Source organism: Salmo salar, chromosome ssa19 (assembly GCF_905237065.1).
Source record: "Salmo salar chromosome ssa19, Ssal_v3.1, whole genome shotgun sequence".
Taxonomy (NCBI): domain Eukaryota; kingdom Metazoa; phylum Chordata; class Actinopteri; order Salmoniformes; family Salmonidae; genus Salmo; species Salmo salar.
The window spans coordinates 8,439,108-8,457,641 of NC_059460.1; the positions used below are offsets into that span (position 1 = coordinate 8,439,108).

General features: G+C 45.7%; 1 protein-coding gene across 3 annotated transcripts in view; it reads right to left on the minus strand.

Moving 5' to 3' along the window:
* The window catches only part of cntnap2a (contactin associated protein 2a), a 243,316-nt gene that overhangs the window by 74,882 nt on the left and 149,900 nt on the right, over positions 1–18,534 (minus strand). For all 3 annotated transcript variants that reach the window (XM_045702060.1, XM_045702059.1, XM_045702061.1), the window contains exons 10-12: positions 14,729–14,878; positions 12,102–12,264; positions 10,285–10,391 (exon numbers count right to left, since the gene is read on the minus strand). In XM_045702060.1, coding sequence (XP_045558016.1) covers positions 10,285–10,391; positions 12,102–12,264; positions 14,729–14,878 — 420 coding nt within the window. The remainder of the gene's footprint in view (positions 1–10,284; positions 10,392–12,101; positions 12,265–14,728; positions 14,879–18,534) is intronic.

The window sequence follows — 18,534 nt, forward strand, 5'->3', positions numbered from 1 at the left end:
GTAAAATAGTCATATGTTTGAAAAATTGAAGTTTTTGCATTTTTGAGGTATTTGAATATCGCGCCACGGGATTACACTGGCTGTTGAGTAGGTGGGACGCAAGCGTCCCACCTAGCCCATAGAGGTTAAAATCTGACATAGCGATTGGATAAAGGAGTTCTGCATCTATAATTTTTAAAATAATTGTTATGTATTTTGTCAACGTTTATGGTGAGTAATTTAGTAAATTCACCGGAAGTTTTGGGTGGGAATGCATGTTCTGAACATCACATGCCAATGTAAAAAGCAGTTTTTGGATATAAATATGAACTTGATTGAACAAAACATGCATGTATTGTATAACATAATGTCCTAGGAGTGTCATCTGATGAAGATCATCAAAGGTTAGTGCTTAATTTAGCTGTGTTTTGGGTTTATGTGACATATATGCTTGCTTGGAAAATGGCTGTGTGATTATTAGTGGCTATGTACTCTCCTAACATAATCTAATGTTTTGCATTCGCTGTAAAGCCTTTTTGAAATTGGACAATGTGGTTAGATTAATGAGATTCTTGTCTTTAAAATGGTGTAAAATAGTCGTATGTTTGAAAAATTTTAATTATTGCATTTTTGAGGTTTTGTATTTCGCGCCACGCTCTTCCACTGGCTGTTGAATAGAGTGGGACGGTGACGTGCCACCTAGCCCATAGAAGTTAAGCAGCGGTTCGGAGTCAGAGGCCGAGCCTTCTCTGGTCTCTACTCCTCCCGTTACGGGGTCTGAGACGCCGAAGCTTCCGACCATTAGCTCTGACAAATTGAAAACCCTAGTCATTGGCGACTCCATTACCCGCAGTATTAGACTGAAAACGAATCATCCAGCGATCATACACTGTTTACAGTGTATGATGTTAGCCAGCCTGCCAGCTTAGTGGAGTCTGCCACTAGCACAGTCAGTGTAGTCAGCTCAGCTATCCCCATTGAGATTGTGTCTGTGCTTCGACCTAGGTTGGGCAAAACTAAACATGGCGGTTTTCGCCTTAGCAATCTCACTAGAATAAAGACCTCCTCCATTCCTGCCATGTGATACCGCACATCTCAAAATAGGGCTACTTAATGTTAGATCCCTCACTTCAAAGGCAGTTATAGTCAATGAACTGATCATAATCTTGATGTGATTGACCTGACTGAAACATGGCTTAAGCCTGATAAATTTACTGTGTTAAATGAGGCCTTACCTCCTGGTTACACTAGTGACCATATCCCCAGTGCATCCCGCAAAGGTGGAGGTGTTGCTAATATTTACGATAGCAAATTTCAATTTACAAAAAAACCCCCGACGTTTTCGTCTTTTGAGCTTCTAGTCATGAAATCTATGCAGCCTACTCAATCACTTTTTATAGCTACTGTTTACAGGCCTCCCGGGCCATATACATCGTTCCTCACTGAGTTCCCTGAATTCCTATCGGACATTGTAGTCATAGCAGATATTATTACAATTTTTGGTGACTTTAATATTCACATGGAAAAGTCCACAGACCCACTCCAAAAAGGCTTTCGGAGCCATCATCGACTCAGTGGGTTTTGTCCAACATGTCTCTGGACCTACTCACTGCCACAGTCATACTGTGGACCTAGTTTTGTCCCGTGGAATAAATGTTGTGGATCTTAATGTTTTTCCCCATAATCCTGGACTATCGGACCACCATTTTATTACGTTTGCAATCGCAACAAATAATCTGCTCAGATCCCAACCAATGAGCATCAAAAGTCGTGCTATAAATTCTCAGACAACCCAAAGATTCCTTGATGCCCTTCCAGACTCTCTCTGCCTACCCAAGGACGTCAGAGTACAAAAAACAGTTAACCACCTAACTGAGGAACTCAATTTTACCTTGCGCAATACCCTAGATGCAGTTCCACCCCTAAAAACTAAAAACGTTTATCATAAGAAACTAGCTCCCTGGTATACAGAAAATACACAAGCTCTGAAGCAAGCTTCCAGAAAATTGGAATGGAAATGGCGCCACCCTAAACTGGAAGTCTTCCGACTAGCTTGGAAAGACAGTACCGTGCAGTATCGAAGAGCCATCACTGCTGCTCGATCATCCTATTTTTCCAACTTAATTGAGGAAAATAACAACAATCCGAAATTTATTTTTGATACTGTCGCAAAGCTAACTAAAAAGCAGCATTCCCCAAGAGAGGATGGCTTTCACTTCAGCAGTAATAAATTCATGAACTTCTTTGAGGAAAAGATCATGATCATTAGAAAGCAAATTACGGACTCCTCTTTAAATCTGCATATTCCTCCAAACTTCCTTTGTCCTGAGTCTGCACAACTCTGCCAGGACCTAGGATCAAGGGAGACACTAAAGTGTTTTAGTACTATATCTCTTTACACATTGATGAAAATAATCATGGCCTCTAAACCTTCAAGCTGCATACTGGACCCTATTCCAACTAAACTACTGAAAGAGCTGCTTCCTGTGCTTGGCCCTGCTATGTTGAACATAATAAACAGCTCTCTATCCACCAGATGTGTACCAAACTCACTAAAAGTGGCAGTAATAAAGCCTCTCTTGAAAAAGCCAAATCTTGACCGAGAAAATATAAAAAACTATCGGCCTATATCGAATCTTCCATTCCTCTCAACATTTTTTGAAAAAGCTGTTGAGCAGCAACTCACTGCCTTCCTAAAGACAAACAATGTATACGAAACACTTCAGTTTGGTTTTAGACCTCATCATAGCACTGAGACTGCACTTGTGAAGGTGGTAAATTACCTTTTAATGGCATCAGACCGAGGTTCTGCATCAGTCCTCGTGCTCCTAGATCTTAGTGCTGCTTTTGATACCATCGATCACCACATTCTTTTGGAGAGATTGGAAACCCAAATTGCTCTACAAGGACAAGTTCTGGCCTGGTTTAGATCATATCTGTCGGAAAGATATCAGTTTGTCTCTGTGAATGGTTTGTCCTCTGACAAATCAACTGTAAATTTCGGTGTTCCTCAAGGTTCCGTTTTAGGACCACTATTGTTTTCACTATATATTTTACCTCTTGAGGATGTCATTCGAAAACATAATGTTAAATTTCACTGCTATGCGGATGATACACAGCTGTACATTTCAATGAAACATGGTGAAGCCCCAAAATTGCCCTCGCTAGAAGCCTGTGTTTCAGACATAAGGAAGTGGATGGCTGCAAACGTTTTACTTTTAAACTCGGACAAAACAGAGATGCTTGTTCTAGGTCCCAAGAAACAAAGAGATCTGTTGAATCTGACAATTGATCATGATGGTTGTACAGTTGTCTGAAATAAAACTGTGAAGGACCTCGGCGTTACTCTGGACCCTGATCTCTCTTTTGAAGAACATATCAAGACTGTTTCAAGGACAGACTGTTTCAAGGACAGTCTACGTAACATTGCAAAAATCAGAAACATTCTGTCCAAAAATTACGCAGAAAAATGTATCCATGCTTTTGTTACTTCTAGGTTGGACTACTGCAATGCTCTACTTTCCGTCTACCCGGATAAAGCACTAAATAAACTTCAGTTAGTGCTAAATACGGCTGCTAGAATCCTGACTAGAACCAAAAAATGTGATCATATTACTCCAGTGCTAGCCTCCCTACACTGGCTTCCTGTTAAGGCAAGGGCTGATTTCAAGGTTTTACTGCTTACCTAAAAAGCATTACATGGGCTTGCTCCTACCTATCTTTCCGATTTGGTCCTGCCGTACATACCTACACGTCCGCTACGGTCACAAGACGCAGGCCTCCTAATTGTCCCTAGAATTTCTAAGCAAACAGCTGGAGGCAGGGCTTTCTCCTATAGAGCTCCATTTTTATGGAATGGTCTGCCTACCCATGTGAGAGACACAGACTCGGTCTCAACCTTTAACCTCTATGGGCTAGGTGGGACGCTTGCGTCCCACCTACTCAACAGCCAGTTGAATCCTGTGGCGCGTTATTCAAATACCTTAGATATGCTATTACTTCAATTTTTCAAAAATATGACTATTTTACACCATTTTAAAGATAAGACACTCGTTAATCTAACCACACTGTCCGATTTCAAAAAGGCTTTACAACGAAAGCAAAACATTAGATTATGTCAGCAGAGTACCCAGCCAGAAATAATCAGACACCCATTTTTCAAGCTAGCATAAACCCAAACCAAAAAATCACATAAACCCAAACCACAGCTAAATGCAGCACTAACCTTTGATGATCTTCATCAGATGACAACCCTAGGACATTATGTTATACAATACATGCATGTTTTGTTCAATCAAGTTCATATTTATATCAAAAACCAGCTTTTTACATTAGCATGTGACTAGCATGTGACTAGCATTCCCACCGAACACTGCCGGTGAATTTACTAAATTACTCACGATAAACGTTCACAAAAAGCATAACAATTATTTTAAGAATTATAGATACAGAACTCCTCTATGCACTCGATATGTCCGATTTTAAAATAGCTTTTCGGTGTAAGCACATTTTGCAATATTCTCAGTAGATAGCCCGGCATCACAGGGCTAGCTATTTAGACACCCAGCAAGTTTAGCACTCATCAAAGTCAGATTTACTATAAGAAAAATGTTATTACCTTTGCTGTTCTTCGTCAGAATGCACTCCCAGGACTTCTACTTCAATAACAAATGTTGGTTTGGTCCAAAATAATCCATCGTTATATCCAAACAGCGGCGTTTTGTTCGTGCGTTCTAGACATTATCCTAAAGGGTAAATAAGGGTGGCGAGCATGGCGCAATTCGTGACAAAAAAATTCTAAATATTCCATTACCGTACTTCGAAGCATGTCAACCGCTGTTTAAAATCAATTTTTATGCCATTTTTCTCATAAAAAAGTGATAATATTCCGACCGGGAATCTCCGTTTAGGTAAACAGACAAAGGAAAAGAAAGCATTCGGTCGAAGCGGGCACGCGCCTAAGCCCATAGTACTCTGAGTGGCCACTTGCCAAAAGCGATAAAGTGTTTCAGCCAGAGCCTGCCTCGATATCGTTCAGCTTTTTCCCGGGCTCTGAGACCCTATGGAAGCCGTAGGAAGTGTCAGGTTATTGCACAGATCCTGAGTCTTCAATAAAAACAGCCAAGATGAAACACTACTTCTCAGACAGGCCACTTCCTGCTTGAAATCTTCTCAGGTTTTGGCCTGCCATATGAGTTCTGTTATACTCACAGACACCATTCAAACAGTTTTAGAAACTTTAGGGTGTTTTCTATCCAAAGCCAATAATTATATGCATATTCTAGTTACTGGGCAGGAGTAGTAACCAGATTAAATCGGGTACGTTTTTTATCCAGCCGTGTCAATACTGCCCCCTAGCCCTAACAGGTTAAGTCTTTACTGAAGACTCATCTCTTCAGTGGGTCCTATGATTGAGTGTAGTCTGGCCCAGGAGTGTGAAGGTGAACGGAAAGGCTCTGCAGCAACGAACCGCCCTTGCTGTCTCTGCCTGGCCGGTTCCCCTCTCTCCACTGGGATTCTCTGCCTCTAACCCTATTACAGGGGCTGAGTCACTGGCTTACTTGGTGTTCTTCCATGCCGTCCCTTGGAGGGGTGCGTCACTTGAGTGGGTTGAGTCACTGACGTGGTCTTCCTGTCTGGGTTGCCGCCCCCCTTGGGTTGTGCCGTGGCGGAGACCTTTGTGGGCTATACTCGGCCTTGTCTCAGGATGGTAAGTTGGTGGTTGAAGATATCCCTCTAGTGGTGTGGGGGCTGTGCTTTGGCAAAGTGGGTGGGGTTATATCCTGCCTGTTTGGCCCTGTCCGGGGGTGTCATCGGATGGGGCCACAGTGTCTCCTGACCCCTCCTGTCTCAGCCTCCAGTATTTTTGCTGCAGTAGTTTATGTGTCGGGGGGCTAGGGTCAGTCTGTTATATCTGGAGTATTTCTCCTGTCTTATCCGGTGTCCTGTGTGAATTTAAATATGCTCTCTCTAATTCTCTCTTTCTTTCTTTCTTTCTTTCTTTCTTTCTTTCTTTCTTTCTTTCTTTCTTTCTTTCTTTCTTTCTTTCTCTCTCTTGGAGGACCTGAGCCCTAGGACCATGCCTCAGGACTACCTGGCATGATGACTCCTTGCTGTCCCTAGTCCACCTGGCCGTGCTGCTGCTCCAGTTTCAACTGTTCTGCCTGCGGCTATGGAACCCTGACCTGTTCACCGGACGTGCTACCTGTCCCAGACCTGCTGTTGTCAACTCTGTAGAGACAGCAGGAGCGATAGAGATACTCTCAATGATCGGCTATGAAAAATCAACTGACATTTACTCTTGAGGTGCTGACTTGTTGCACCCTCGACAACTACTGTGATTATTATTATTTGACCATGCTGGTAATTTATGAACATTTGAACATCTTGGCCATGTTCTGTTATAATCTCCACCTCGCACAGCCAGAAGAGGACTGGCCACCCCTCATAGCCTGGTTCCTCTCTAGGTTTCTTCCTAGGTTTTGGCCTTTCTAGAGAGTTTTTCCTAGCCACCGTGCTTCTACACCTGCATTACTTGCTGTTTGGGGTTTAAGGCTGGGTTTCTGTACAACACTTTGAAATATCAGCTGATGTAAGAAGGGCTATATAAATACATTTGATTTGATTTGATTCACACACACACTCACGCATGTACACACTTACACTCACGCACACACACACACACTCACAATCACTCACGCACGTACACACACAGACACACAAACTCACGCACACACCCGCACAGATACACACTCACGCACGTACACACTCACACACACACACACTCAGGCACGTGAACACACAGTCACGCACGTACACACACACTCACGCACACACATACACTCATGCACGTACACACTCAAACACACACATACTCACGCACACACAAACAAACACAGTCACTCACACACACACACTCATGCGCCCACACGTAAACACTAACCCACATACACACACACTCACGCACACACCCACGCAATTACACAGTCATGCACACACACACTCATGCACGTACACACAAACACACTCATGCACACACACACACAAACACACACGCACACACACAGACACACACGCACGCACGCACACACACACTCACGCACGTAGACACACACAAACACACACGCACACTCACGTAGGTACACAATCACACACACACACAAACAAACACACACTAATGCACACACGCACGTACACACACACAAACACACACACACGCACACACACTTACAAACACACACTCACGCACACACACACTCACGCACGTACACACACACAAACACACACGCACACACACGCACACACACACAGTCACGCACGTACACACTCACACACACACAAACAAACACACACTCATGCACACACACACACTCACGCACGTACACACACACACTCAGACACACACACACACACGTACACACACACACACTCATGCATACTCATGCACACACACACACTCTCACGCACACACACACACACACACACACACACACAAACAAACACACACTCACGCAAACACACACACTCATGCACGTACACACAAACACACTCACACAAACACTCACACTCACTCACTCACTCACACTCACAAATGTACACACACACTCTCTCTCACACATACACACACACACACACACACACACACACACACTAACGAACACACAAACAAACACACACTCAAGAACACATACACTCACTCACTCACTCACTCACACACACACACACACACACACACACACACACACACACACACACACACACACACACACACACACACACACACACACACACACACTCACGCACGTATACACACACACACACACACACACAGTCACACATACAAACACACTCACTAACACTCATGCATACATACTGTCATGACGTTGGCCTGTGGGTAAGGTTTATGACCCCCCCCATAAATACCTTTCTCCCTTCCCCTCTCTTTCTGACCCTACTGAAGGACTGTTGAATAGCCTGTGTTAAATATAGAGAGTCTGGGAACATCAAACAAATGGGGAAAAGGAACCATATTTTGGTAATAAAACCAGTTGGAAATATGCTTTGGAACTTAATGAGTATGGATGTCAGTTCGGTTGTCATCTGAGACATTATGACTGATGACAGGACGACATAAACTGTACCTGGGAAAGTATACACCCTCTAGTTATCAGAGTCACATGGAATTGTTATGCAATTGAAATGTTTGATATTGAAATTGTTTGTTAGGAGATTAAATGTAATTTTAGCTTCCAATTGAGAGAATTGGGTTTTCATAAGGAAAGTGCCCTGCTTGATCAGTGGCCCGCCCCTGTGAAGAGACAGGGGTTATAAACGATGAAACACACCCTCCTCCCCTCGCCACTATATAAGTCAACGACCAATGTTCTCCAGAGTTCCACTACGTGAGGTCTGCAGCCTCTGCGTTAAAGGGACACACATGTCAAGTACAGAACTAAGCCAACCTCGGCGTGAGCTTTGGTTGTGAATGATATGAACTTTGAACTTATTCACTACAGAAGTGATAATTCCTAGCCGTTGAGTTAGCAGCGGCCGCTGTAGACGTGGGCTAGGAAAGGACGGACGACAGATTCAGTCTAACACAGACGAAGATACCACAATGTATCCAATTTACCACCAGAGACATTCTTCCGAGGACAGGAAGATCTGTTGGCCAACCCGGCCAGCATCTACGACCAATCTACCGAAGCGCAGCTCAGAGTAAATATTTATTGCATTCCTTTTCCAAATGGGCGGTAATTTAGAATGCATAAGATTCTGTATTTACGATAACATAGCTGCTGTTTCTTTGTTCCTAAGTCTTCCCGCTCTTTCATTCAAGCCCAACCCCCTTTCTTTGTGTAACAAGCCGCCATGTCGGCTCCGTCCACCAGGGCCGTTTTCTGTATGACATCATTTGTATTCTGTGTATATGTAATTCTGTGTGATTAGTTAGGTATTTAGTAAATAAATAATTAAACCCAATTTTGTATTGCTGATTCAACTTGTTAGCCAGGGTTCGTGAAGATAACCAAGAATTTACAACTTTCATTATGAGACTGAAATAAGGTGAGGATTGAGATGACGGCTATCGATGTAAAATATTACTAAGTCTTATTCGGAAGATAACGGCTCTATAAACGTTCTTCCGTGGTGCCCCGACTTTCTAGTTAATTACATTTACATGATTAGCTTAATCAGGTAATATTAATTACAGAGAAAGGATTTTATAGAATAGCATGTCATATCACTTAATCCGGCATAGCCAAAGACACGACAATTCACACTCACACACACACACACACACACACACACACACACACACACACACACACACACACACACACACACACACACACTCACGCAGGTGCACACTCACGCACACACACACTCACTCACGCACGTACACACTCACGCATGTACACACGCACTTACGCACACACACTCTCGCACGCACACACACATACACACTCACGCACATACACATGCACTTACGCACACACACTCTCGCACGCACACACACATACACACTCACGCACATACACACACACACGCACACACACATACACACTCACACACTCACGCACACTCACGCACACTCACGCACACTCACGCACACTCACACACTCATGCACACACACATACACTCACGCACACACACACTCACGCACATACACACTCACACACACTCACGCACACAAACACGCTCACGCACATACACACTCACGCACACATCTCGCACGCACACAGACACACTCACGCACGTACACACACACACACTCACGCACACACACACACATTCTCGCACTCACACACACACACTCACTCACGTACGTACACACATACACACACTCACGCATACACACACACACACACACACACACACACACACACACACACACACACACACACACACGCACACATGCACACTCATGCACACATACACACTCATGCACACACACACACACACTCACGCGCATACACACACTCACGCACATACACACACACACAAACTCACGCACACACACACACTCACGCACACAAAGACTCACGCACACACGCACACACGCACACTCATGCACACATGCACACTCACGCACACTCATGCACACACACACACACACGCACATACACACTCACGCACACACGCACACACGCACACTCATGCACACATGCACACTCACACACACTCACGCACACACACACTCACGCACACACACAGTCACGCACACACGCATACTCACGCACACATGCACACTTATGCACACATACACACTCACGCACACTCATGCACACACACACACTCACAAGTGTGGCAGGTGGCTCCAGTGTATCCGGTTCCGTCGCATGTGCAACTAAAACTGTCCCACGTCTGTTTACACCTGCCTCCATGCTCACAATGGTTAGGCATACACCTAGAGAGAAAAGTGGAAAGGGGGAGGGAGGATGGGGGAGAGAGGTGCGGTAGGGAGAGAGATGGTGAGAGGTGGGGTAGGGAGAGAGGTGGGGTAGGGAGAGAGGTGGGGTAGGGAGAGAGGTGGGAGAGGGAGAGCGGTGGGGTAGGGAGAGAGGTGGGGTAGGGAGTGAGGTGGGAGAGGGTGAGAGGTGGGGTAGGGAGAGAAGTGGGGTAGGGTGAAAGATGGAGAGAAAGGTTGGGTAGGGAGAGAGAAATAAATATTCACTTAGCATATTTCTATTTTTTGGTACTCACCATAGAGTATTTGCTATGCCATTATACGTTTCCCTCCAAAACATTGATATTAATTTATTTCCAACAGAAACACGTTTTGATGTGTGAGCTGAATGAAATGTCCCCAGGCTTCAGTCAAAAGTGTTACTGCCCCAGGGTTAGTTTTCACAAACATCCTCCAGACATACACTGGCCTTCTGTATCAGAATGTAAATTCCTGCTTTTAAATCCAGGGAGGACAAAACAGAAGCTTGCCACTTCAAAAGAAAGCAAAGTGATCAAACCCCCTTCAACGCTGTTCACTCAGATGAAAAAAGGCTTTCTAACACTTAGAGGAAGTCGGGTAGAAAAGACAGTGAAGTATTGCAGCTATTGGAGCCTCTGAAACATTCTCCGTACCTTGGGGAATCCAAGCGGAAAAATAGCATTCCCGCTATGGATAAAGACAAGACTATCAGCGCTCTCAACTCACAATCGCATTACGAAACTGGTGTTAAATCAAGGCTGGATAATTCCCTATTCAGTACAGACACACACACGTGTATGTGTATGTGCATGTGTGAGAGAGAGGAACGTGTGGGTGACAGGGAAAGAGGAAGAGATTGAAGGAGAGTAAGCGAGAACAGAAGGGGTGGCACAGACAGACAGACAGACAGAGAGAGAGAGAGAAAGCTTAGCCTTTTGAATTTGTTCTAAAACAGACCAATTCTGCAGCTGTAAGAATAGAGTGGTTTTACCATGGTGAGGAGGTGGAGGGACCTTGGAACAAAGGAGACATGAAAGCAAGAATTAAACATCTAAATCAAGATAATCCCTGTTCTGAATCGTCCCGAAGCCAAGCTCTTCTTTGTACAGCAAGGATAGCATCGGTTTGTGTTTGTACAATGACCGACACTGATCTCTGTGTGTGCTGTATGTTGTGCTGAACATGTTTAGGTAAACAATGAGAAATAAAGGATGCTTTTCCATATCTTTTTGTGTCTCAGTGCAAAGACGACAGTGATGCTTTTGTAACCAGTGGTCTCCACAACCCAACGTATCGCAAATGTTAACCGTAAAGAAAATCGAAGGAATAAAACCACCCTCTCCAAAGTTCGATAATATAGATACTATTGATGCGTTCATTCTATCAATTCAATAAATGTATGCAATTAACAAAAACTTTTGTTTTTGTCAAAGTTTAATGTAACAGCTTCAGCATCACAGAGATGCATTGATTCGAGAGAGAGATTTCATATTCATATGACTGAGAAAATGTGGGCCACCTGCAATCAGAAGTACAATTCAATGCTTTCATCTGGAGAAATATTAATAAATATATATATCTCTAGTGACCATCAGCTCTCTGACCCCATTATTAATCAAACATCACACATTTGAAAAATAAACGTACACACCAAAGATAGCATCTTATGTGTTTGTTTGGGTCTCTTACCTGTCTATAATGGCACACATGTCTAAGCTGACGTTCTCAAATGCTCCCACAATGCCTTTCTCCACGGCATGCATATCAGCGGGCTGATCGTCCAATAGAATTGCCTGCATGCAGCCCTGAAACGACTTCTGGGTGGGTGGGGCTAAGGTAGGCAGGAAGTACCCTGAGAGAGAGAAAGAGGCGAGAGAGAGAGAGAGAGAGAGAGAGAGAGAGAAAGAGGCGAGAGAGAGAGAGAGAGAGAGAGAGAGAGAGGAGAGGGGATGGGGAGAAAGAGAAAGAAAGAGGATAGAAAGAGAGGGTGAGGGTGTGGGGGTGAGAGAGAGAGGAGAGGAGAGGCGATGGGGGAGAAAGAGAGCGAGAGGGAGCAGAGGGGGAGAAAGGGAGAGCTATAAAACACAGAGGCACATCTCCATCATTAAAGTGTAACAGTCTGTCAGACATGGCAAGATGTCAATCAACCTCAAGGCCATCGCACTACAGCCTTATTATTGAGGCCAACCTGTCTAGGTGTGTGTGTGTGTGTGTGTGTGGGGGGGGGTTCTTCCAAAAGTTTCTCAAGTCACCACCACCATCTGTCTCAACTGTCTCCACCCCTGCCGCCTACTGCCTACCCCAGAGAGAAAGAAAGAGAGAGAGAGAGAGAGAGACAGAGAGAGACAGAGAGAGACAGAAAGAGACAGAGAGAGACAGAGAGAGAGAATGACAGAGAAAAAGAAAGATAGAGAGAGAGAATACATAAAGAGAAAGCTAGAGAGAATACATAAAATGAAAGCTAGAAAGGAAGGGAGAGTGGCAATCTCATTGGTACTGGTTCTGGTTCTATCATGATGGTCTCCATCAGCCTGCTCTCAGAGTCCCCGCTGACCTGCAGCAGCATCAGAGCAGACATCCACCCCCCAGGACCAGAGTAGAGTCCCATCCTAACATCCACCCCCAAGGACCAGAGTAGAGTCCCATCCCAACATTCACCCCCCAGGACCAGAGCAGAGTCCCATCCTAATATTCACCCCCCAGGACCAGAGTAGAGTCCCATCCTAACATTCACCCCCAGGACCAGAGTAGAGTCCCATCCTAACATCCACCCCCAGGACCAGAGTAGAGTCCCATCCTAACATCCACCCCCAGGACCAGAGTAGAGTCCCATCCTAACATCCACCCCCCAGGACCAGAGTAGAGTCCCATCCTAATATTCACCCACCAGGACCAGAGAAGAGTCCCATCCTAATATTCACCCCCCAGGACCAGAGTAGAGTCCCATCCTAATATTCACCCCCCAGGACCAGAGTAGAGTCCCATCCTAACATTCACCCCCCAGGACCAGAGTAGAGTCCCATCCTAACATTCACCCCCAGGACTAGGGCAGAGTCCCATCCTAATATTCACCCCCCAGGACCAGGGTAGAGTCCCATCCTAACATTCCCCCCAGGACCAGAGTAGAGTCCCATCCTAACATTCACCCCCAGGACCAGAGTAGAGTCCCATCCTAACATCCACCCCCCAGGACCAGAGCAGAGTCCCATCCTAATATTCACCCCCCAGGACCAGAGCAGAGTCCCATCCTAACATCCACCCCCCAGGACCAGAGCAGAGTCCCATCCTAATATTCACCCCCAGGACCAGAGCAGAGTCCCATCCTAATATTCACCCCCCCAGGACCAGAGCAGAGTCCCATCCTAACATCCACCCCCAGGACCAGAGCAGAGTCCCATCCTAATATTCACCCCCCAGGACCAGAGTAGAGTCCCATCCTAATATTCACCCCCCAGGACCAGAGTAGAGTCCCATCCTAACATCCACCCCCCAGGACCAGAGCAGATGGAATGTTACCAATGGAGCCAATCTCTTCAGAGAAGCCAAGTCCCTCTGGAATCAGGCCACATCTCACATCTCAGATCTCAGATCTCACTGGAGTGTGTCTGGGGCTTTCTGTCAGTTATATTTCTCATCTACCTGGCCAACTGCCATAGTGTGTGTTTGTGTGTGTGTGTGTGTGTGTGTGTGTGTGTGTGTGTGTGTGTGTGTGTGTGTGTGTGTGTGTGTGTGTGTGTGTGTGTGTGTCTGTGTGTGTATATGTGTGTGTGTTCAAGTGTGTTGATATGGAAAGAGGAGACAGAAGGGTTTATTGAAGCTCAGTCTGGAAACATCCTATCCATAACACACACACACACACACACACACACACACACACACACACACACACACACACACACACACACACACACACACACACACACACACACACACACACACACACACACACACACACACACACACAGAGTGTGGTCCTTTCAGAGGCAGCAGTCAGATTAATGAGAACCTCTGTGTCTCATGTTTAATGTATGAGCAGCCAGGCAGAGCAGAGGAGGGGATGTGTGCGTATTGAGTTCTAGAGTTCCCCTGGGAACTTATTTTCCTCCAATAGCCCCAGCACAGATGTCCTGAACTTTTCTGCATGAGTTCAATATGTCATGTATAGCATCGTAGACAACTCATGGTCTGGTTCAAAGCACATGACGAAGTGTTGGTTTAATATTTGACAATAATTGGTCTTTATTTTCTAAGGACAGTAAAAGAATGCAGAACATATCCTCTGATGGAGTGTTGTTCTGTGATCCCCCCCCCCTTACCTCCCAGGTGGTATGTTCCCCCGGTCTTGATGGTGATAGGTGTGGTGGTTCGGATCGCTGACGCCTCGTCACCATCGATCGTCAACATGACCGAGTTCTCCTTAGCAACCAGACGCACCTCGTGCCACTGGCCGTCGTTAAGGACCGAACCTGAAGATGAGAGGACAGGAAAACACACACACACACACACACACACACACACACACACACACACACACACACACACACACACACACACACACACACACACACACACACACACACACACACACACACACACACACATCTCTGGTCAGAGTGGTTAATTAGTAAAGGCCCCCTGTCAAGTCTCAGAACCCCACTGCATGCTGGGGTCCAGTCAACTATGTGAAAGGGCTTTCAGCTCCAACAGAGCTCAAAGAGGCTGCTGCTAGACACACACACACACACACACACACACACACACACACACACACACACACACACACACACACACACACACACACACACACACACACACACACACACACACACACACACATACAGAGGAGGGCAGGAAAGAGAGGAGGGGTGGAGAGGAAGAGATAGGAGGAAAAAGACAGGAACCCACGCCACAGGTTCCCTTCTATCTATCTACAGTATACACACAGGAACCCACGCCACAGGTTCCCTTCTATCTATCTACAGTATACACACAGGAACCCACGCTGCAGTTCCCCTTCTATCTATATACAGTATACACACAGGAACCCACGCTGCAGTTCCCCTTCTATCTATCTACAGTATTCACACAGGAACCCACGCTGCAGTTCCCCTTGTATCTATCTACAGTATTCACACAGGAACCCACGCAACAGTTCCCCATCTATCTATCTACAGTATACACACAGGAACCCACGCTGCAGGTCCCCTTCTATCTATCTACAGTATTCACACAGGAACCCACGCAACAGTTCCCCATCTATCTATCTACAGTATACACACAGGAACCCACGCTGCAGGTCCCTTTCTATCTATCTACAGTATTCACACAGGAACCCACGCTGCAGGTCCCCTTCTATCTATCTACAGTATTCACACAGCAACCCACGCAACAGTTCCCCATCTATCTATCTACAGTATTCACACAGGAACCCACGCTGCAGTTCCCCTTGTATCTATCTACAGTATTCACACAGGAACCCACGCTGCAGGTCCCCTTCTATCTATCTACAGTATTCACACAGCAACCCACGCAACAGTTCCCCATCTATCTATCTACAGTATTCACACAGGAACCCACGCTGCAGTTCCCCTTCTATCTATAGTTTTCACACAGGAACCCACGCTGCAGGTCCCCTTCTATCTATCTACAGTATTCACACAGGAACCCACGCTGCAGTTCCCCTTCTATCTACAGTATTCACACAGGAACCCACGCCACAGGTTCCCTTCTATCTATCTACAGTATACACACAGGAACCCACGCTGCAGTTCCCCTTCTATCTATCTACAGTATACACACAGGAACCCACGCTGCAGTTCCCCTTCTATCTATCTACAGTATTCACACAGGAACCCACGCTGCAGTTCCCCTTGTATCTATCTACAGTATTCACACAGGAACCCACGCAACAGTTCCCCATCTATCTATCTACAGTATACACACAGGAACCCACGCTGCAGGTCCCCTTCTATCTATCTACAGTATTCACACAGGAACCCACGCAACAGTTCCCCATCTATCTATCTACAGTATACACACAGGAACCCACGCTGCAGGCCCCCTTCTATCTATCTACAGTATTCACACAGGAACCCACGCTGCAGGTCCCCTTCTATCTATCTACAGTATTCACACAGCAACCCACGCAACAGTTCCCCATCTATCTATCTACAGTATTCACACAGGAACCCACGCTGCAGTTCCCCTTGTATCTATCTACAGTATTCACACAGGAACCCACGCTGCAGGTCCCCTTCTATCTATCTACAGTATTCACACAGCAACCCACGCAACAGTTCCCCATCTATCTATCTACAGTATTCACACAGGAACCCACGCTGCAGTTCCCCTTCTATCTATAGTTTTCACACAGGAACCCACGCTGCAGGTCCCCTTCTATCTATCTACAGTATTCACACAGGAACCCACGCTGCAGTTCCCCTTCTATCTACAGTATTCACACAGGAACCCACGCAACAGTTCCCCATTTATCTATCTACAGTATTCACACAGGAACCCACGCTGCAGTTCCCCTTCTATCTATCTACAGTATTCACACAGGAACCCACGCTGCAGGTCCCCTTCTATCTATCTACAGTATTCACACAGGAACCCACGCTGCAGTTCCCCTTCTATCTATCTACAGTATTCACACAGGAACCCACGCCACAGGTTCCCTTCTATCTATCTACAGTATTCACACAGGAACCCACGCTGCAGTTCCCCTTCTATCTATCTACAGTATTCACACAGGAACCCACGCTGCAGTTCCCCTTCTATCTATCTACAGTATTCACACAGGAACCCACGCCACAGGTTCCCTTCTATCTATCTACAGTATTCACACAGGAACCCACGCTGCAGTTCCCCTTCTATCTATCTACAGTATTCACACAGGAACCCACGCTGCAGTTCCCCTTCTATCTATCTACAGTATTCACACAGGAACCCACGCTACAGGTCCCCTTCTATCTATCTACAGTATTCACACAGGAACCCACGCTGCAGGTCCCCTTCTATCTATCTACAGTATTCACACAGGAACCCACACTGCAGTTCCCCTTCTATCTATCTACAGTATTCACACAGGAACCCACGCTGCAGTTCCCCTTCTATCTATCTACAGTATTCACACAGGAACCCACGCAACAGTTCCCCATCTATCTATCTACAGTATTCACACAGGAACCCACGCTACAGGTCCCCTTCTATCTATCTACAGTATTCACACAGGAACCCACGCTACAGGTCCCCTTCTATCTATCTACAGTATTCACACAGGAACCCACGCAACAGTTCCCCATCTATCTATCTACAGTATTCACACAGGAACCCACGCAACAGTTCCTAATCATCTATCCATCTATAGTTTTCACACAGGAACCCACGCTGCAGTTCCTATTCATCTATCCATCTATAGTTTTCAGACAGGAACCCACGCTGCAGTTCCCCTTGTATCTATCTACAGTATTCACACAGGAACCCACGCTGCAGTTCCCCTTCTATCTATCTACAGTATTCACACAGGAACCCACGCTGCAGTTCCCCTTCTATCTATCTACAGTATTCACACAGGAACCCACGCTGCAGGTCCCCTTGTATCTATCTACAGTATTCACACAGGAACCCACGCTGCAGTTCCCCTTGTATCTATCTACAGTATTCACACAGGAACCCACGCCACAGGTTCTGTTCTATCTATCTACAGTATTCACACAGGAACCCACGCTACAGTTCCCCTTCTATCTATCTACAGTATTCACACAGGAACCCACGCAACAGTTCCCCTTGTATCTATCTACAGTATTCATACAGGAACCCACGCTGCAGTTCCCCTTCTATCTATCTACAGTATTCACACAGGAACCCACGCTGCAGTTCCCCTTCTATCTATCTACAGTATTCACACAGGAACCCACGCTGCAGGTCCCCTTCTATCTATCTACAGTATTGACACAGGAACCCACGCAACAGTTCCCCTTCTATCAATCTACAGTATTCACACAGGAACCCACGCTGCAGGTCCCCTTCTATCTATCTACAGTATTCACACAGGAACCCACGCTGCAGGTCCCCTTCTATCTATCTACAGTATTCACACAGGAACCCACACTGCAGTTCC